General features: G+C 41.9%; 1 protein-coding gene and 1 long non-coding RNA gene across 2 annotated transcripts in view; both read left to right on the forward strand.

The window, feature by feature from the left end:
- The window catches only part of LOC146498680 (uncharacterized), a 129,746-nt gene extending 119,504 nt beyond the window's left edge, over nucleotides 1-10,242 (forward strand). Inside the window, exon 2 of the long non-coding RNA XR_014870259.1 lies at nucleotides 10,032-10,242. This is a non-coding gene — a long non-coding RNA (uncharacterized LOC146498680). The remainder of the gene's footprint in view (nucleotides 1-10,031) is intronic.
- Nucleotides 10,243-12,873: 2,631 nt separating this feature from the next.
- On the forward strand, nucleotides 12,874-22,232 carry e2f7 (E2F transcription factor 7). Its single transcript, XM_085138228.1, is given in 14 exon segments — nucleotides 12,874-13,305; nucleotides 13,784-13,882; nucleotides 14,345-14,653; nucleotides 14,842-15,001; nucleotides 15,180-15,419; nucleotides 16,036-16,191; nucleotides 16,290-16,433; nucleotides 16,546-16,722; nucleotides 16,890-16,974; nucleotides 19,455-19,788; nucleotides 20,264-20,438; nucleotides 20,715-20,941; nucleotides 20,943-21,083; nucleotides 21,660-22,232. Coding segments are annotated over 14 exon segments (2,595 nt in total). The 5' UTR covers nucleotides 12,874-13,113; the 3' UTR covers nucleotides 21,816-22,232.
- Nucleotides 22,233-22,735: the final 503 nt, after the last annotated feature.

Genomic DNA, 22,735 nt, shown 5'->3' on the forward strand with positions numbered 1-22,735 from the left:
TGACCAATGGCACTTTTGGGAATTAATCAAAAATAAGGCAGTACTTCCTATTTTAACACTCCTTATAATAAACTATTGAAAAAAAAAACTCCATATGTTGTTAATGCTGCAACATTCATATATTTTAGATAAAAGAAGTTACTGTATATGTGAAAGAATTTGACTGAGCTGTCTAGATGAGTAGAGCAAGACTTAGGTGGCTCTTCAGAAGAACAAAATAACAAGGAATACCAACAATTGGCGTCTCCTTTTTCAGCTACAGAATGGTCCAGTTGCTCCACAGTTGCTTTAGAGATTTTAATTAAAAAAATATCAAAAGTGATGTTAAAAAATATTTTTATTTTAAACTCAGCATCTTTTGAATTTATTTTTGGTTTGGCCAAAACAAAACACATAAACAAAGTTGTCTTATTTATTTCATTTAGACACAAACTTTCTCCAGGTTGTAACTGCTGGCAGTGGCAGTAAACCCCCAGCACCACCCCCAGATACCCATACACACACACACACACATGCACATAAGCACCCAGTGCTTTAAAAGCCTGACAGCATATGCTAGGAGTACAAATTACTTTAAATTACTTAGATAATATAAATAATGTAAAACATAGGCAGTGAAGACAGATCACTTTTCAGCATCTGCTAACATTTGGAGTTCAGTGGTGGCCCTGCTGAGGCAATGTGTTGAGAAATCGAGCCCTCGTGCGACGATCTGTTTCGCTGCAGAGTTGTGCTGAATCCACTGAGCTCAGCCCCCTGCAGACATCCGACGTTCTCCATTACCCATACATCACACTTACATATGAACCCTAACGAGCATCTGGCCAGTCGACACTACATCAAACTGCAGCAGATTGTTTTCCTCTAATGCTGCTTTTGTCCTGCTTGCCACGTAGAATCGGATCACGTCCCTCTGCAGATGTGAGCATCAAACACTACCATTTACACTAAAGGCGCTCATGATAGAGAATACCTCTCTCAGATGTGGCTTATTTTCTATCCACGCCATTCATCTATTATTATTCATGTTGTGTGATGTATCATCTGTCTGTAAACCGGCCTCTGGCCTCCTCGTGTTTTCTTTTTTACAGACAGTTGAGATGGATCTAATGCAATAAAGACTGTAACATCTGTGGCCTCTGATGACTTGTGTTCCCATTATTTTTGTATAACTGCATGTCTACTCTAAGATTTGGGGATGCAACAGTCATCCCAATGCCCCAACTGGTTAATTCAAATGTCCAGTGTGTCTGGAGATATCTGTTTAATTTTTCTTTCAGATGCATTAAACATAAGCAGATTTCCATAGAATTTGTTATGCGTAGTTATTTATGAGTCCTTGTTAAGACAATACGACAATGTCAATGTCGAGTCTTGGATTACTCCTTTATGCTGTGCCAAACTCTGCTCGGATCAGCTGTTTGTTGTGTTTGTAGTCCAAACAGGTGCGTTGCCAACAGGGAAGCTGCAGAGTGCCCTCTGGTGGACAAACTACTTTAAACTCTCAAACTTGAACTTTAAACAAAAGAGGGGGGGGGGGGGTATGTCAGCCGTTTTAACTATAATATAGAAACAATGATATCCGAATAATCATGAAAAGGGAAACTAAAACCCCTGACCTCAAATCAAAATTTCCCAGTTCCGTTTTGGAGAAATTCAGCATGGTAAACTGCACTGTGAGCCTTATCATAGAGATCGGCGAAGGCAAATGGAGAGAGAAACGCTGGGCCGCTACAGACCCAACAAACTCAACTGACGCCCTGACGACAGCCTAATATGGACGAATCACAGCCTGCTCAGCTGAAAACACAAACACAGAAGGATCCAACTCCTTAAACACACATTTTCTCAGTATATTGTAACAATAGCACTGAAATGTTGAAACGAAGAAATTGCAAAGTTTCTTTGTATCTTTGTTCTAAATTTGATGCTATCAAGTGTTTCAAAAAAAGTTAGCGTTGCCATGACAATTTGTAAGGATAAATCCAGTGTACTACTGCATTTTATGTTCTTTGAGTTTATTCCTAATTCCATATTCTTATTTAACATTTTGGGTATTTTTGTTGGTATCTTAGAAAAATGTAAGCAGTGAATGAAATATACATATACATATACATTTTTATATAAATATACATTTTTTTAAAATGTTTAAAAATGCGGTTTCCATTTTCTAAGACATCGGGGCTTTCAACCTTTGCATGCACTGTGTGGAGTAAAGCACTTCTTAATTTGTTTGCATTGTTCTTGAATTCAGCTAACCAAATACTGATGAATGCCAGATTTGTGTGTGTGAGGAACAATTTGTGAGAATTCGACATAAAGGTTTGAGAAACATCACTTTCTGGCTAAAGACCAGTTTTTCCTTCCCACTGTGCTTGCTCATAGGGGGTCATGTGATTGTTGGGTTTTTCTCTGTATGTATTATTGTGAGGCGACTGTTGTGATTTGGTGCTGTATAAATTGAACTGAATTGAATTGAATTGAATTGAATTGAAATAAAATGTGCTCTTTGTTGGGGTCCATGGGTGAAATGTTCTTCAATTCAATTCAATTCAATTCAATTTTATTTATATAGCGCCAAATCACAACAAATGTCGCCTCAAGGCGCTTCATAGATACAGAGAAAAGCCCAACAATCATATGACCCCCTATGAGCAAGCACTTTGGCGACAGTGGGAAGGAAAAACTCCCTTTTAACAGGAAGAAACCTCCGGCAGAACCAGGCTCAGGGAGGGGCGGCCATCTGCTGCGACCGGTTGGGGTGAGAGAAGGAAGACAGGATAAAGACATGCTGTGGAAGAGAGACAGAGATTAATAACAGATACGATTCAATACAGAGAGGTCTGTTAATACATAGTGAGTGAGAAAGGTGACTGGAAAGGAAAAACTCAATGCATCATGGGAATCCCCCGGCAGCCTACATCTATTGCAGCATAACTAAGGGAGGATTCAGGGTCACCTGGTCCAGCCCTAACTATATGCTTTAGCAAAAAGGAAGGTTTTAAGCCTAATCTTAAAAGTAGAGATAGTGTCTGTCTCCTGAATCCAAACTGGAAGCTGGTTCCACAGAAGAGGGGCCTGAAAACTGAAGGCTCTCCCTCCCATTCTACTTTTAAATACTCTAGGAACAACAAGTAGGCCTGCAGAGCGAGAGCGAAGTGCTCTAATAGGGTGATATGGTACTACAAGGTCATTAAGATAAGATGGGGCCTGATTATTTAAGACCTTGTATGTGAGGAGCAGGATTTTGAATTCAATTCAATTCTGGATTTAACAGGAAGCCAATGAAGGGAAGCCAAAACAGGAGAAATATGCTCTCTCTTTCTAGTCCCTGTCAGTACTCTTGCTGCAGCATTTTGGATTAACTGAAGGCTTTTCAGTGAGTCTTTTGGACATCCTGATAATAATGAATTGCAGTAGTCTAGCCTGGAAGTAATAAATGCATGAACTAGTTTTTCAGCGTCACTCTGAGACAGGATATTTCTAATTTTAGAGATGTTGCGCAAATGGAAGAACGCAGTCTTACATATTTGTTTAATATGTGCGTTGAAGGACATATCCTGGTCAAAAATGACTCCAAGGTTCCTCACAGTGTTACTGGAGGCCAAGGTAATGCCATCCAGAGTAAGAATCTGGTTAGATACCATATTTCTAAGCTTTTCAGCGCCGAGTACAATGACCTCAGTTTTATCTGAGTTAAGAAGCAGAAAGTTAGTGGCCATCCAAGTCTTTATGTCTTTAAGACATTCCTGCAGTTTAACTAATTGGTGTGTGTTATCTGGCTTCATGGACAGATAGAGCTGGGTGTCATCTGCATAGCAGTGAAAATGTATGCTATGTCTTCTAATGATGCTGCCTAGGGGGAAGCATGTATAATGTAAACAGAATTGGTCCTAGCACCGAACCCTGTGGAACTCCATAATTAACCTCAGTGTGTGAAGAGGACTCTCCATTTACATGCACAAATTGGAGTCTATTAGATAGATATGATACAAACCACTGCAGTGCAATACCTGTAATACCTACAGCATGTTCTAATCGCTCTAATAGAATATTATGGTCAACAGTATCGAATGCTGCACTAAGGTCAAGAAGGACAAGCACAGAGATGAGTCCACTGTCAGAGGCCATAAGAAGATCATTTGTAACCTTCAATAAAGCTGTTTCTGTGCTGTGATGAACTCTGAAACCTGACTGAAACTCTTCAAATAAACCATTCCTCTGCAGATGATCTGTTAGCTGTTTGACAACTACTCTTTCAAGGATTTTTGATATGAAAGGAAGGTTGGAGATTGGCCTATAATTAGCTAAGACTGCTGGGTCTAGAGATGGCTTTTTGAGTAAAGGTTTAACTGCAGCCACCTTGAAGGCCTGTGGTACATAGCCGATTATTAGAGATAGGTTGATCATATATAAGATCGATCATATAATGTAAAGAATACATCTTAGCAGTATCTCATTCTCAGGGGTACCTATTAATGATTTATCTAGTCACAGTCATCAGCTAATGAGAGTGTCAGAAAATAATGTGTTACATGGGTGTTGTGGTTCGTTTTAGTTTGCAGGCTGCTTTTAAAAAGCTCGCTGCCAACACAACACACAACAGTGTTTCTCTCTTATTGTATTTAACAAATAAATGTTTGATATTTCCTAAAGAAACATCAGCAACCAAAAATTGTTGTTTTTCTGCTTTAGTCCAACTAAAAATTGTATTAATTGTAGTTGATAAACAGTCTTTTAGCCAAGTGAAGTATACATGAAAAGTGAGAATATGCCCCGACTGCATATACAGTGGGATGCAAAAGTTTGGGCCACCTTGTTAATAGTCATTATTTTCCTGTATAAATCATTGGTTGTTACAATAAAAATTGTCGGTTAAATATATCATATAGGAGACACACACAGTGGTATTTGAGAAGTGAAATGAAGTTTATTGGATTTACAGAAAGTGTGCAAGAATTGTTTAAACAAAATCAGGCAGGTGCATAAATTTGGGCACTGTTGTCATTTTATTGATTCCAAAACCTTTAGAACTAATTATTGGAACTTAAATTGTCTTGGTAACCTCGGTGACCCCTGACCTACATACACAGGTGAACCCAATAATGAGAAAGAGTATTTAAGGGGGTCGATTAAAGTTTCCCTCCTCTTTTAATTTTCTCTGAAGAGTAGCAACGTGGGGGTCTCAAAACAACTCTCAAATGACCTGAAGACTAGTGATGGGCAGATGAAGCTTCATGAAGCACTGAAGCTTTTCATCCAATTGGTTCACCCCAGTGCAAAGCTTCTTGAAGCTTCATTTGCTCTAGTAGGACACCTACTGGACAGCCTATAAATGTCAACAACAAAAGGAGTGTGTAAAACATGTATATTGTAGTGATGCAGTATACTGTGTATATTTATACTGGCAGTATGGAAAATGATCATTTGGAAATGCTTAAAATGGAAATGATCATTTACTGTGAGGTGAGGTGTGGTTCAACCATTCGGCGCACTTTACACAAGGAGATGCGGTATGCAAGAGTGATGCAGAGGAAGCCTTTTCTCTGCCCACAGCTGCAGTTCCAAGAAAAACACCTGCTGCCTCCAGTAAAATGTGGTGGTGGCTCCATCACGCTGTGGGGCTGTGTGACCAGTGCAGGGACTGGGAATCTTGTCAAAGTTGAGGGACACATGGATTCCACTCAGTATCAGCAGATTCTGGAGACCAATGTCCAGGAATCAGTGACAAAGCTGAAGCTGCGCCGGGGCTGGATCTTTCAACAAGACAACGACCTGAAACACTGCTCAAAATCCACTGATGCTTTCATGCAGAGGAACAAGTACAACGTTCTGGAACGGCCATCTCAGTCCAGACCTGAATATTATTGAAAATCTGTGGTGTGAGTTAAAGAGAGCTGCCCATGCTCGGAAGCCATCAAACCTGAATAAACTAGAGATGTTCTGTAAAGAGGAATGGTCCAAAATACCTTCAACCACAATCCAGACTATCATTGGAGCCAACAGGAAGCGTTTAGAGGCTGGAATTTCTGCAAAAGGCGGATCTACTAAATATTGATTTCATTTCTTTCTTTGTGGAGCCAAATTTATGCACCTCCCTGATTTTGTTTAAACAATTCTTGCACACTTTCTGTAAATCCAATAAACTTCATTTCACTCCTCAAATATCACTGTGTGTGTCTCCTATATGATATATTTAACTGACATTTTTTATTGTAACAACCAACCATTTATACAGGAAAATAATGACTATTAACAAGGTGGCCCAAACTTTTGCATCCCACTGTATATCTGACTCCAGGACCATGGATACTGAACCTTCTGTTTTTAACCAATGGGGTGTTTTTATCATGAGAAAAAATTGCCTGTGGAACTGAAAAATCTGACTTCAAAGATCTTAAAGGATACTGACAGATTAGTGACTAACTTAAAAACAATATGAAATGTATAAGGAAATCCTTCTGTAAGGCTTAAATTCCTGTAGTGAATAGAAACCTATCTTGAAAAAAAGTTTTGCCCAGATGTAATTCATTCAATTTACTGTAAATATTTGTACATCAGCATACAGCAGTTCATCCTCAGCAGACATGCAGGTGCACAAAAGCTGACTTTTGACATGTGACTAGTGTTTTGGGCTTTTACGGTTTACATACAGTTCCAATATTATATTATATTATATTATCCATCCATCCATTCGCTTCCGCTTATCCTTTTCAGGGTCGCGGGGGGCGCTGGAGCCTATCCCAGCTGTCATAGGGCGAGAGGCGGGTTACACCCTAGACAGGTCGCCAGTCTGTCGCAGGGCCAACACACAGGGACAGACAACTATTCGCACTCACATTCACTCGCACATTCACACCTAGTGGCAATTTGGATTATCAATTAACCTGTCCCCACTGATCAAATTCCCCAACAGACAAGGCCTGCCCAGACCTAATGCCCAGGAGGCATTGAAAACATTAGCACTAAACCTTCCTCAACATAATGCTCCCACTTCAGCTGCAGCATTGCCTCAGTTATCAAGACCGCATGCACCTTTAACACCAATCCCAGGCATGCCAGACACACTGGCCTCTATTCAGCTACTTCCTGCAAGGTACCGCAGGAGACCGTTAACAGCAGATGAGATGGATTACATCCAGCGCGGTGGACCAGAGTGACATGAAGTGACGCCATCACTGCAGCCAAAGTCCTTATATGTTGAAGATCAGTATGTCTTTAATCCTGTTCCTCAGCACAAGAGAACCTGATGCCACATGTAGAATAAAGTATTACATGGATCCTGTTAAAATGTATATATGTTGATTGTTAGTTGTTTAAGTGTATATGAACTCCATACAAACAGATGTTCACTGTAAAACACGCTGCAAAGGCACACTAAAAAGCAGCACGGTGGCACGGTGGTTAGCACTGTTGCCGCACAGCAAGAAGGTCCTGAGTTCAATTCCACCATCAGGCCGGGGTCTTTCTGTGTGGAGTTTGCATGTTCTCCCCGTGTTTGCGTGGGTTCCCTCCAGGTACTCCGGCTTCCTCCCACTGTCCAAAGACATGCAGCTTGTGGGGACAGGCAGTGGTGGTCCTAGCCAGTTTGGCGCCCTGGGCGAAGACTCCCTCTGGCAACATATTATGGATTGTACATTAATATAAAACTGTTGTACACACACACACACACACACATATGAAGAGAGAGAGTATGCATAGTATGCAAACGGCTACCAAACAGCCATCATAATTCGTCATACAATGAGAACAGGACAAATCAACAACTGACAATGACTAATTAATATTAAAATCTGTAACATAATGTATTGTTTGGAGTTTAGTCTGTTACTGTTGCTATTTTTACCATTTCGTCTTGGAGCAACTGTAACCCACATAATTTCCTTAGGGATTAATAAAGTATTCTGATTCTGATTGTTTCAGGATGACCCGCCATTATCCAGTGACACATCTGTATCTTTTGCTCGTTTCTCCTCCTCTTCTTTTCTCTTTTTTCTAAACTGAGGACCTGATGGCTTTGAACTTTTCTTGTCCATCTTCCATTGGTTTTAATTTTGCACTCCAGTATGAACACCCATCCCTCAACCCAAGGATCACCACAACATAACCTAACAGACCTACGCCTTAGTTCACAGATTCACTTTGTCTAAGGGGCATTTCTGAGATTTCACACAACCCTGGATTCAAATCATGAATACATAATGGGCTTGGAGTTACAACATTATGAATGAAATGTGCTCTATTTGGAAGCAGCCGGCCCCCCTCCCCTTTCGACGGCTTGTGTGTGAGACTTTAAATCATCAAACTTTAAATTTTAAATTGTTATTGATCCTTTACCCCGAGTCCTAAAGTGTATATTTATTTTCTTACTCTTCTTATATATATATATATATATTGTTTGTTTACTTGCGCTGCTGTAACTGGAGCCTCGTCATCTCGTCTCTCTATATACTGGACTGTATGTAGCGGAAATGACAATAAAGTTTACTTTGACTTCAGCAGCGAGCAGGTGCACCGAGGGCTCTCGCGCTCACTTTTCGTGTATAGAATTTCGAAAAAACATCGGTGCAAATTATAAGTCTGTATTATAATGTCTGGTGTTTTCGTGTTTGTTGGTTTGTTTTTATTTTGTTTTACTTTGCGAGTTGGTTATTAGATGCTGCTCCAGCCACCAGAGTATCCCCCGCCGCCCCGCCCTCTCCTGTCTGCGCCGCAAGCAGCAGGCGCACCTCGCAAACGAAGGGCGTCCTTACTCCCAGCAAATGGGCGATAGAAAACCGATTGGTGCCTGTGCCATTCCCAATATGCGCTGGCTGACGTCGGGGCAGCATGAGTACGAGCATTTTTTTTTTTTTGCCGATGCTCATGATGCCGCCCCCCACCACAATGCCGCCCCGGGCAACCGCCCGTGTCGCCCGTATCTAAAACCACTACTGGGGACAGGTATATTATATTATATTATATTATAGTTTGCTGGTCTGGAGCATTCAAGTGTGTTAATACATTGTCATAAACTTCTCAGGAGACAACCCAGCAAGTTCAGTCCATGGTCAGACTACGCTATCCTCAGAGAAATTCCAAAATAAAAATCCAAGCACTACATTTGAGACTCTACTACCACTCTACTCAGTTAGCATATTCAATGTTAGAGTTATGACAGTACAATTAGAAAAAGACTGGTTTGTATATAGCACTTTTTTCTATGCCTAAGTGCTTTCTATCTAACATTAACACCCTGTTAGATTGCAACACACTGGAGAGCAACTTGGGTTTGCTCAAGATTAATTTGGTATACATACTGGAGCAACCAACGATCAAATCACCAACTTTCAATTAAATTTTATTTATATAGCACAAATCACAACAACTGTTACCTCAACGCACCTTATATTGTGAGGTATAGACACTACCATAATACAGAGAAAATAGAGAAAACCCCAATCATCTGATGGGCAAGCACTGGTGAGAGTGGGAAGAAAAAACTCCCTTATAAAAAGAAGAAACCTCTGGGAGAACCAGGCTCAGGGAGGGGCGGCCATCTGCCACAACCAGTTGGGGTTGAGGTGAGAAAGACAGGAAAGAGACGTGCTGTGGAAGACAGCCAGAGATTAATAATAACTAATGAATGAATGCAGAGTGGTGTATAAAAACAGTGTGTGAAAAAAGGTGAGTGAAGAAGAAACACTCGTCATGCATCATGGGAACAGCAGCTTAGACCTATAGTAGCATAACTAAGGGGGGATTCAGGGTTATCTGAAATCTCTCTCTAAGCAGGACATGGCTGTACAGCTTAGGTTTGTGAGGTTGAATATGTACAACGAGGGTTGTACAGATAAGACCAAAGTGGACATGTTTAGCCATAATGCACAGACTGGCAAAAAACATGTCACACCAACACGGCACACATCATGCCAATGATCAAGCACAGTGGTGAGGGGTCAGGATTTAGGCTTGTTTTACAGCCACAGGAACAGGACACAGTGAAGTCATTACATCAATCGCAAGCTGCTCTTTATTAAAAAGTATTCTAGAGCAGCGGTCCCCAACCCCCGGGTCTCGGTCCGGTACCGGTCCGTGAGTCGTTTGGTACCGTGCCGCGAGACTTGAGGCTCAGGTGTGAAATGTATAGTTTTCAGGGTTTTTATCGGTTTTCAGCGTTATTTTGTTATCGTTTTTATCATTAACTCTGTTTTCCTGGGTCTTTTCACGTGTGTTATGAATAAATCTTCTTTTTTTCGGTACCGGTACTAGTTTTATTTTGTTGTATTTATACACCTTAAAGGCCGGTCCGTGAAAATATTGTCAGGCATAAACCGGTCCGTGGCACAAAAAAGGTTGGAGACCGCTGTTCTAGAGTCAAATGTGAAGCCAAAGCTTGGCTGAAACTGGGTCGTGCAGCAGGACAATGACTCCAAGCATAGCAGCAAATCTAAAACAGAATGTCAGAAAAAGAAAAGAATTAAGGGGAAGCAATAGTCCAGTCAAAGTCTAAGAGAGTTGAACACAATACCTACAAACCTCGTTGAAGAGACCGACAGAGTCATACAGAAAACAGTTACTTCAAGTTATTGCTGCTAAATGTGGTTCTACAAGCTATTAAATAACAACTGTACTTAGTTTATCACAGGACTGCAGAATGCTGTGAAAACATTTTTTCACATGACTGTATGTTGTTCCTGTCATGTGCAGCAGGTTGGGATTCCCTCCATTATTAGTAACATTCTCCAAAATTATTTCTTGTGTGTTTACTGGTGATGCTTTTTTAGGATTATGTCTGAAACCTTTCCTAAATGCCAGTGTCAGATGTCAAATGTCTTTACTGAGATCAGTGCGAACTGTAACAAGTTTTCCAGGGGAGTAGTTTAATAAAAGGTCAGAGCAGCAAAGCTAGGACAAGAAAAAAAAGTCTGTCAGAGTGACAACAAGTCAGAGGAAGATAACAAAGGGCAGAAACAGATAGAAGTGGAGGGAGTCCGACGGAACTCACAGAAACAGATTTTACCTTTGAGCTTTAAAGGAAATCTCCACCACTAGCCTGTTGTTTACTCTCAGTCTAATGGTTACTGTGTTCCCATAGTAAATGTATATGCTGTCCTGAGTGGGGCTGTTTCGTTTAGTGAATTTAAACAATTCTCTGACTATATTGCATTAACAACCACCACAGAACATGCCTGAACTTGCTGACGTCAAATCAAGCCAAACACCAACAGAACAAAAGGCTTGAATGCAACTGGATCAGTTAGAAACACTGGTTGCTTTTTTACTGTTGGCCTTCAGTTCAGTGCTACAGTCAAAATGAGGGAATATCAGAGTAGCACCAGGATAAATAAAGGAAATCCTCGTTGTGTCATTTTGCAAAGAAAATGATTAACAGAGTGTGCAGTAGTCATTTTGTCACAAGTAACTATCCATCCGTCCATTATCTGAAGTTTACCCAGGTCCCTGTGATAGGAGTTAGCAGTCTAAGCAGAAACACCCAGACCTCCCTCTCCCCAGCCACTACATCCAGCTTTTTAGGGGGAACACCAGTGTGTCAACAAGCCAACCCAAGAGATATAATCTCTCCAATGTGTCCTGTGTCTGCCCTAGAGCCTCTCGGGGGAGGAAAAGCGAGTTTTTATGCATGAATTTTAATGACAGCAAGATTTTCTTCTTTGTTTTTTGGTGACAGCATGCTGTCTGTGAGTGCCAGTGAAAGTAGTAACTAACAACTATTTGAGAAACCACAGAATGCCTGAGATCGATATGTTACGTTCATTTGAATTGTTACCTGGTTTATGTTTTCCCTTAAAAAGCGAGAAAACAAATTGTAAATTGATGCATGAAAAGCACAAATTCTTGCACTGCACTAGAAATTCAGCAAACTATTGGACACCGACATTTTTGTCCCCAAATGTACCATGTAGTTTAGTAATTAAATTATTTGTTTTATCTCGTCAAACTTGAGAAAAGCAGTCTGCTACAGTCATTATTTGCAAGCCAACCTTTTCTGTGAGACATAACTCAAATTTAGCAACCCTACAATCTTGAAATACAGGCACGTTTCCTGCGCTTTGAGATAAACACCTTTGAGGTTACACGTTTTCGTTATTGTCTGCTGTATCTCGCATCTGACTGGGAGCTGGCGGCATGCTGTGTGTACTGGGGGCTATTATGCAAGCATTTGGGGTTCGTGACTGAGAGCTCGTCCTCTGCCGCGAGATACCAGTTTGCATACAGGGCGGGATCCCGGCTGCTAGAAAGTGAGCCCACTTTCCCACCGCCGCTTTTCCCGCTATGGCCGAGGTACAGTTAGCGCCACTCGCGCTCCTCCCCCTTCCGCCGCTTCCCATCTGTCTGCTTCAGCAGCTAATCAGCTAATTACAGCCGTCCGCAGAGACTAGCGCCGGAGCGATTAAGCTGAACATATTAAAAGCGCCTTTGTAGGCGCAAAAAAAGTTCTACTTGCCGCTGCTAGGACCGTGGGAGAAGACGCAGGCAAGCCAAACTTCTCAGCTGAGAAACAAAGATCGTCTATAGAAGTAACTCCTTGACCTCTCAAGTGTCGGCTACTCACAGTATGCCTAAAAGGAACAGGCTCTGAAATAAATGTCAGAGTTTTTATTTTAAATAAATTTTAGGTATTACCAAATACTTACTAAAGAAATCGCAAACCATGAGCACAGGGTACCCACGAATTTTCGCACTGTAGTGAAAAGGCCGGGCTTTGTATTATTATTGTTGTTGTTGTTCTGTTGTACTTTCTCCATCAAATTTACTCGCTGTCTAAGCGTGTAAATTATTTTAATTAAAAATCTAACAAAAACTTTTGTAATAAATTAAACACCTTCAAATTTAATCAGCCAGAACTTCAGGTTCCATGTAGGAAAATAAAATCACTAGAGTGAGACATCTTCTTATCACCATCTTCGTGAACATAAACGCGCCGGTTGCCCCGCCAACACAGATCTGGAGGCGTGGACGTCCGGTCCCTCATTGGTATTATCTGAGGCGCGCACCCGAGTACAATAGCACTGAGTGGCTGGAGCCGTATGACGGAGTCAGTCAGCTGACCGCTGATTGGCTGAGTGACCCAGCTGTAGGAGAGCGCCAGAAAACAAGCTTGAGCGGGTGATGTTGGATTCTCCAAGGAGTAGTATAGCTGAACAGGAGTCTGAGGAAAGGCCTGGAAAGGATTTGAGGAGGACTGCCTGCTTCTTTCTGAAGAGGGAAATAAACTGCTATGTCGGTCTGAAGGAGCGGCGCCCTGACAAGTGTGTAAAACGGGGAGCCACACTTGACGATTTCATTCATTCAACAGCGAAGGTAAAGAGTGGTGATTTCCCTCCAGAGGGTTTCTGATTTCTGCAACACAGCTATAATAGTGTCCCTGGCTAGGTCACTAATTAATGCTAAGTCTTACTGACTAATAATATCCATCAGAAACGCATTTACCTCTATTCACAGGCTCAGCAACGGCTAAAGCTGTGTTCCCATTTGCATAAAATAATTTACGGCCGCAACTCGTGTTGCAGCTTAGAAATAACATTCTAGTAACGTGGTATATTAATACCTGTAGCTGTAAACTTATTACTGTCAGCTAAAAAGTTAATGCGGCACTTCAGCTGTAAAGTTACAGAGTTTAGGGTTGAGGAAGAGCAGCGCAGTTAGCTTTATGAAGGCTAGTTAGCCGATGCTCTTTGCGCCAAATTCAGATGACCACGGATCTGGGTTTACTTTTAAGTGTAACTTTACAATTCCCATTCTCAATATTTGTCTTTACTTTGGAACGCATTTTTCCCAGATGGAGGTTCAATGCCTCGCACTGAAAGACCTCTCAAGTCCAAGGAAGAGTTCAACGGTGGGGCCGGATGAGGAGGATGGGGCTCGCGGGGAACAAAAGGTAGGCTAAGGTGGCACCCTGCTTTAAATCAGGTGAGGCAGGTTTCATAAGATTCATCTGAAAGAAAGCTTTGAAATCAGAGCGCTGTGTTCAGTCACGTGAGAGCTTCTGAAGAGCTTAAGTCCGCTTATTGCTTTTGGCTTTCAGCAGCAAGGGCTGTGGGCTACAGTGCTAAATTACATCTTGAGGGTTGTACAAATCAGTGTGAGTTGCTTGATTCCTCCAGATTCAGGAGCAGGCCTCCGGTCTCAGCATATGGGTGGCTTATTCGGATCTTTGGAGATGTGTGTTTATATAGTGGATGAGTTGGTATGAATAAATTCAACCAGGATTACATGTTTTTCTTTCATCATTCTTTGCTATAAAATGACCCCTTTGCAATTCATTCTGTATGAGAGGATATTTGAGCCTTTATTAAGGCAAACCTGCACTAATTCGATCACATAACTGTCTCCATCACAGGAGAACATGTGTGCAGAGAAGAGAAAATCAACACCGCTAAAATCTGCAGAGTCCACCCTTCCTACTTTGCTGATCAACAGAAAAGGTGCTCCCTCTGAGCTCGCCCACATTACCCCCATCAAACACACGTCTCTGACCGAACCCTGGACGCCAACGGCTAACCTGAAGATGCTGATCAGCGCGGCAAGCCCAGACATCCGGGACAGAGAGATGAAAAAGGTGCTGTTTAGACCAATAGAGAATGATAAAGACCAGCCAGCGAGCCCAGATAATGTGGTGGAGGATCCAGAGGTGGAAGATTCTTGTCAGGTGTGGTGTTTTTGTTTGTTTGTTTGTTGTTTTAAAAAGGACATTTTAACACAGATTGGATTTATTGTGTTGTAGTTTAAATTAATATTCTCCGAAAAATATATTTTATTGAAGTCCTGTTTAAAGACTAGTCATTTAAGCTGTGGATTGTTGGATTGGTTGACCAAACGGCATTGATCTCTGTCCAGTTTGAAGCTGCTGATGAAGAGGATGATGCAGAGAAAAAGCCGAGCAGAAAGCAGAAAAGTCTGGGTCTGCTTTGCCAGAAGTTCCTTGCCCTTTATCCTGATTACCCACCACTTCACAGCCCCATCTGGATCTCGCTGGATGAAGTGGCAGCCAATCTGGGTAAGAACCAGTAATTTGAGAGCAGCAGCAGCAGTTGGACACAGGGGAAGGAGATGACTACAATTAGTCTCACTGTAAACTCTTCATGGGGCCAGGAAAACACTGCTATTGAATTTGGGAATGACTGCTGCTAAAATCGTGCACACGTTTTAGAGAAATGTTCCTGTAATCCTGTCAGGGGTGGAGCGGCGGCGGATCTACGACATCGTGAATGTGTTGGAGTCCCTGACGATTGTGGGGCGGATCGCCAAAAACAGCTACACCTGGTACGGTCGTCAGCAGCTGGAAGCCACCCTGGAGGAGCTGCAGCGTAAGGGCCGACAGCAGGGCTACCACCTCCAGATGGAGCAGGCCAACGAGGCCAGGGAGACCGGACCGGGCCGAGAGGATGACGGGGGGGAAGGAGATGCTGGAAGCGGTAATAAACTGACAAATAAAGACCGGAGATGAAGAGTTTTGAGTGTTTAAAATGAACACTATAAGGAGAGTGCGCCTTTTCTTCCATATTGGCTCCAAATAAAGATTAGACGTTAACCGTAGTCTTCATTAGACAATATAAGGATCACTTCAGTTGCCTGCATGTAACAGTTTAGGTGTAGGCTTATTTTCACGGGCAAATGCTTAACACTAAAGCTGAATAAGGCCTTAAACCCACAGGGATGGATTCAAGCCTGGTTACCGTAGCGACGCTTGTCTGCTCACAGCTTGTCATTAAGAGGTTGTACGTTTGCAGACTTATAATGTGGCTGGGTTCTAATAAAGATCTAGTTTGTAAAAGTTGTCCTGAGGTTTCAGGTTTGATTTCACGTCTCTGAAATGTTTTCATTCAGACTGAGGTTGTAGAAAAAGAAAGAAAGAAACAAGTTTATGTTGACAAGTACTTTGAATTTCTGTATGGAGTTTTGGTGCCTGTTATTAATGAATAAAATGTAATTAAACATACGAGTCACTGGTTTTCAGTGGGCTGATTTTCACTGCTAATTAAGAAAGCAGTAGCTTTTTACACTGTCCGTTTCTTCTGCTTGTCTTTGCAGCCGGTAGCAACAGGAAAGACAAATCTCTGCGCATCATGAGCCAGAAGTTTGTCATGCTTTTCCTGGTCTCCAAAACTCAGACTGTTACCCTGGATGCAGCAGCAAAGGTCCTCATCGAGGAGAGTCAGGACTCATCAAGTCACAGCAAGTACAAAAGTAAGAAATCCAGAAGTGCTGCATGTGTATAGTGACGTTTATAGATTCCAGGAAACAGTATTTCACCGAACTAAACACTGGGTCTGTGTGATCTCCAGCGAAGGTGCGGCGTCTGTATGATATCGCCAACGTGCTGACCAGCCTCAGCCTCATAAAGAAGGTTCATGTCAGAGAGGAGAGGGGCAGAAAGCCGGCCTTCAAGTGGCTCGGCCCGGTTGAATTCAGCAGCTGTGTGAATGCTGGTGAGAGTTAAAGATGACTTTAGTGAACTCTGCTAGAGTAACTTGAAAATAGAAGACTGCGTTTGTCATCATTGCTCTTACCCTAAGTCAGTTGTCATCCATCTACCTGTAGGAAACACTTTGAATGTAGCAGCCATCGCTTCATCTGAGTCTGCACAGCCACCAGCAGGACAGGAGCTCAGAAAAGCAAAAATGGCACGTCATGCCTCCTTCAGCATCACGCCAACATCTGTTGCAGTCCAGCGGCAGGTCAGCTCCGCACCCAGCAGCCCGAGATGTGAAGTAACCGGTAAGAGATTTTATTTTTGGGGGAGTTGTTTGTTTTCAATCGGGTGGCGGGAGACGGCCAAGCGTCTCCGAGCCTTTTTTTTAAATCTGCAAGTCGTGCGCTTTGACTCTGCGGAGCAGCATAGAGCTTTTTCAATATCTCGTCTGTTTGTTGTCTCTATGCTGCAGCCCTGCAAAACCAGCCTGTGGATTATTCCAGAAGGACTACAAGCAGCAGTGCAGCGTGTCAGCTGCAGTTTGGAAGTAATGCTGAGTGAGTGAACGCTAACACACAGATACCTGCATGCACTTGGTTTAGATTTATCGGCAGTCTCCCAGCACAGATTTACTGCCAAAGAATTTACAGCACACATAGCTCTTTTTTTTCTTAACCTTTGCCAGCACAGACTATCAGTAATGTTTATGAAGGATTTTAAACTGGAACTGGGGGGTTGGGTCATCTCAAAGATCAGCTTTCTCCATCTAAAGTGTTACTATTAAACCAAAAGTTTTTTGTTTGAGTTTTTTATACATGACACATTCAGTTGTCTCTGTCAGGTAAAAAGATGCTGCGCCCTCTCCTTTACTGAGTCTATTTTGCAACCTTCTCTTATTCGTTATATTTTACATTCAGTGCCCGTGTTTGATTTGGCTGATTTCGCTCAAGGCTGCATGTAACAGGAGCCGACTAGTTTTTGTCTCTATGAGTGTATAAGTTGGCGGCATACGTGGAGTACACAGTAGTTCATGTTGTTTCCTATTATTAACTAAACTACTCGTGGCCAAACCACGGCTGCCTCAAGGCTGTGGCTGTTAAGTGTTTTGTGAGTAAGATAATAAGACATGGAAGTGTGTGTTGAAAAGGAATATTTAAAAAATGAAGTTAGGCAAAAGTGCACCGGGGGCAGTGGTAGCCCACAGGATGAGAGCTAGAAGTTTATGCCTGTGGCCAGTTTCAAGTCTGCATTTCAGCTGAGATATTGCAGGGGCACACAGACCCAGCTCCAACACAGTGACCTTTGGATGAGGTCAGGAATTTTTTACCTGCATTTCAAACCATGGAAAGCAGGATTCAGGACCATAAAGCTTGTGCTAAAAAAAACTGCAGTTTGTACAGTTTGCTGAAACCTGCTTATTGTCATTTACTCACTCGTTGCCACTGGAGGCTTTGTTATGGCCAGGACCCAGTAATGTTATGCTATTTAACAAAAAAAAAGTGTTCTGATGCTAGAGGCAAAGTTTTAAGAAAAGAAACTTATTTATTTCATCTTGTTATGTCATGCATCCTGCACACTTATTTTAACTTCAAATATCTAGCCATGTGCATAAAGCTCACGCTCCCATTACAAATATGCCTTCACCTTCAATTTAAGTTACTTTTATATATATAGCGTCAAATCAGAACAGTTGCCTCAAGGCGCTTAATATCGGTAAAGACCTCACAATAATGGAGAGAAACCCCAATAGTCAGACAGCCCACTTTGAGCAAGCTCGTGGTGACTAGGGGTGGGGGGGGGAATCGATACTGTGTAGTATGGTGATATTTTGTTTGCTAATAATGTATCGATACAGGGACAGCAGAAATCGATATTTTGTTACAAAAAAGGTTTTGTGCTCTGACTTCAGAGCATGTTGATCCTTTTTCTGAGCAAGAATCCTGACATTCCTTCACTGTCCAAATGTGTTTAACTTTTTTATGGCAGCAATAAACATGACAGTTTACTTATTTTAATTTAAGACATGTTTTATTTTAATTAAGTTTAAAACTTTTTTATTTAATGTAAAATTATATTTTGTTTTAATTTACTTTCAAATTCTTCAGTTGCTGAAGGGGCTGCATAGTTTTCATAAACTGCATAGTTCAGAATAGCTATAATTGTACCAGATGGTTGATTCAGTTAAGTTGGACTAGACTGTAATACAAACCGTTCAGTTTGTCAACAATCAAACTGAAATGAGAGAAAGACTGAGTGTGAGACTTTGATATTAGATAAAATGAATATTGATAAAGTTTACCTTTATGTACAGAATCTGAATATCGCAAAATATTTTTAAAAAATTCCAATAATATCGTATCGTGCGTTAAGTATTGTGATAATATCGTATGGTGAGTTGTATGGTGATTCCCACCTCTAGTGGTGACAGTGGGAAGGAAAAACTCCCTTTTAACAAGAAGAAACCAGCAGAACCAGCGAGGGGCAGCCAACCGCTGTGAGCACTTGAGGGTGATGGCAGGAAGATGGGACAAAACAAAACAAAACACATTGATCATAACTAACACATCTTCCCATGGGCTTCCCATAACGCACAGTGCATCATGGGAAGCCCACAGCAGCCTAGGCCTATTGCAGGGTCACTAAGGGAGGATTCGGGGTTACCTGATCCAGCCCTAACTATATGCTTTATCTAAAAGGAAAGTTTGAAGCCTAATCTTAAAAGGAGAGCCGTGTCTGCCTCACTGATTCAAGAGAAGGAGCCATTCTACTTTTAAATATCCTTGGAAGCACATGTAAGCCTGCTATCTGAGAGCAAAGTGCTCTCTTGGGGGCTACTGACGTGTACAAGAGACTTTCTGTGGTTCCTCTGTATCAGGAACAATTTGGTCAAAATGTTTAGAAGCTCAGGCTTGAGAAGCGGTGTTCTGTAGTATCTAATGCTTGTAGTCATAAACAAATGTTTCTCAATCAGCTTCTTGGCAAAAACTCTACAAGTAGCAGGAGAAATATAGCTTACTTTTCTTTCCCCCCCTTTCAGCAACCGACCCGGCACACCACCGCAGACTCAGCTCATGCACAACAGCACTACTGTCCTTTCCCCCTCCTCCACCCATTCCACCCTTCTGGCACCACACCCCCACCCGGAGCACCTCTTTGCTGCTTCCCCGTCTTCCCATTGCTTGGCCTACCTGCCCAGCCTGTCCCAACCCTCCGTGGTCATGCTGTACAGACCGCCAGAAACGCCCAACCAGATGCTCGAAGGTCACACCTCACCCAGGTTGGAGGCAACGAAGAGGAAGAAGGAAGAAAGAGAGGAGGAGGAGATGGTGCTTAAAAAGAAGGGGAATTCTGCGTTAGAGAAATGTGAAAAGGTGAGATGGTGTTCTGTGGCGACGTGGATTTTAATTTCTGCTGCTAATTGCTATTCTTGTTCCACTCCGAGCTAATTATTCGGTTCGGTGCCGTAATTCTGACAGTCAGAAAATCCTGTTAGTAATTCACCACGGCAGACAGTTAAACTGAAAATGGAAAATGTGCCGTGCTCACTGATCAGGGTAAGTCTTGTGTGGTGTAATTAAAGACTTCTCATCTCAGTAGAGTATAAGATAATTGATCATTTGAAAACCTGGTGCAGTTAATCAGGATACGTAAAATCAAAGTAACTGGATGGTTTGGTGTCACATGCTAGGTTGGTCTCTTTAAAAGGTTGACTGAGAAAATAAACCATAAGCCAGGAACATGACTTGACTTTGTTACTAGAAGGGGAGACGTGTTATAGTCTGCGTTTTAACAAACAAATGCAGATCATGAGGCTGTAACATCAGATGTCATTCCTGCTCTTTGCAGACTCGAGCTGAAGCTTGCAGGGAAACAGCAGCGTGCTCGCAAGCTGGTACCAGGGCTTCTCCCAGTCGAGCAGCAGGCCTCTGCAGAGAGCAGGTGATCGGCGAGAGTGGAGGTGGCAACAGCAACAGTGAGCACGCTCAGCCGTCGCACTACCTTTACGTCCCCAACAATGCAGGTAATGCACTGTTTTAGGAAACTGGGTTGAATTAAGCAGCACACAGAGCGAGATGTTAACTGTATGATTTGCTGTGATAGTAGAGGGCTTGTAAGAGAGCGACACTATGATTTTCACTCTTTTACTGAGAATATTCCCTGCAGCAGGTCCTCTCAGTGCTGGAAATCCAGAGCACTTTATTCCCAGGATTTGGGAACTGAATTTTATTTATTTATCTTTGCTTTGTAAAAAAAAATCCTTCAAACCTTTTAATCGGTCTCCTGTCCTCTTTTCTAGGATTAAATGGCCTCAACTTCCTGCTCTCAGCTGGACAACCAGCAGCCAGTCTAGCACTTCCTCCCAGCAGTGTTCCCACCTTGGCACTGCCCTATGTCCTGGTACCATCTGCTGCCCTCTCCCATTACCCCCTGGTGGCCGGCGGTCTACAGCAGCAAGGCTCTGATGCTCACACAAAACTGAGCTTCGGTCTGCCTGCCATGATGTCACCTGCCCACTTCATGGTGGGGGGGGGCGCCGTATAGTGTGGTGCCGGTTCCACCGCCGTCCACTCCAGAACAGAGCGGGCTTTACAGGTCGTCAGTTGGCACGCCACATTCTCCCTCGAGACCACGACAGACCATCAGCATCAACACGCCAGAACCACTGGTAAGAACTGACTGCACTGCTGTAACCCTGCTCTCTCTCTCACACACACACAGCTGTCTGCCCTAAAATACATCAATGTAATTAGCCTTCATAATGAAACATGACCTTTCTCGTATCAGGCACTTGCAAAATGTCACAACACAGCTTGACACGAGAGCAAGTGCAGCATCTGTTTTGTGGAAGGTTTACCCTCATTTACTCATCTGGACACTTTGTGTCACAGCAGTTAAGACTGATTAATCTCCAGCTTGTTAAATGGGGATGAATTTTACTGCCTGCAAAGACCAGTGTAGCGATGCTGGTTTAGCTCTCATAGAGAGAGTTACTGGGCAGCAAATTCACGCGACCTTATAAACAATAGGACAAGTCAATGACCACGTTGTAATGATGCATTAATCCCACTCTCACTTTCAGTGTGTAGAGTTACGTCTACCCACCCATTTTCTTAGATAATATTCAGTCTACTGACTTCCACTGACCTTTCAGCAAGTGAGATTGTATCTACTGCTGGCAGTGGCTGCTGTTTATGCGTTGGGTTGTCTGAATGTTCCCTAAATGCATTGTTTCTCTTTACAGACTCCACATACGCCCAAGGAAACCCCAGCATCTTCTTCAAAGGCTTTCTTTCAGACCCCGGGCACTCTGGGAAGTGTAGTCAGTGCTGCGCCAGCTGTCCGAAAAAGGGGATCGGCACAGAGGAGACTGGACATTGGCCACCATCCAACCAGCTGAAGAGACGGGAGCTTGTGTTGAACGTGCCGTCTTAAAAATTGAGGGTGGTGAACCGAAAATGAAACAAAGAATATGGTTTTAAACCTTTGGTGCTATGTTTCTAAAGATAAATTAAGAACTTTCCAAGAGTATCGAATGTTTTCTTGTAAATCCTGGAAAGTCTCATATTTTGCTAATTAACTGGGTTTTATTAAAGGGGTGTCACACTGTGAAATAAGACACTCAAAACTATCGAGATGTCCTCAAGGTTAGGTTTAAGAGTAAGGCAGTATTACCAATGCAACAGTGCCCTCCTGTGATGGGAGCCGGTCACAGCTGCGTTTCATGTTTCCTCCTAGAATGATCAAGCTACCTATTTACAAGGGCTGTAACAATTATCCTAAAGCACATTTCATGCTATGCTTTAACAAAAATAAATTATTAATAATAATAATAATAATAAAAATTATTAAAAAATAATTTTTATTTATTTTATTTTATATATATATATATATATATATATATATATATATATATATATATATATATATATATATATATATATATATAAATAAATCTTTATTATAAAGAAATTAAAAATATTATTTTTTAATAATTTTTTATTATTGTTATTTTTTATTATTTATTTTTTTTTATTTTATTTAATTTCTTTTAAAGGGGACAAATAACCAGAAACAATCTTTTAATGTTACAGCTTTCACCAAACTGGCACACTTCAGGCATTAACTTCTCTGCATGGGTATCACAGCACAGGAAAATGGGCATGCAACACGGCATCGCCGATGATTCGATCACAGTTTCGAGTTTTGTTTTGTTGTTACACCCCTGCTAATTCTTCATCCTTTGTTGTAGCCCAGTTGCTATTTATACCTTAGTGAAAATATGTCGATTACAGGGTCTGTAATGAAACATTAAGTTTT

Source organism: Neolamprologus multifasciatus, chromosome 17 (assembly GCF_963576455.1).
Source record: "Neolamprologus multifasciatus chromosome 17, fNeoMul1.2, whole genome shotgun sequence".
NCBI classification, from domain to species: Eukaryota; Metazoa; Chordata; class Actinopteri; order Cichliformes; family Cichlidae; genus Neolamprologus; species Neolamprologus multifasciatus.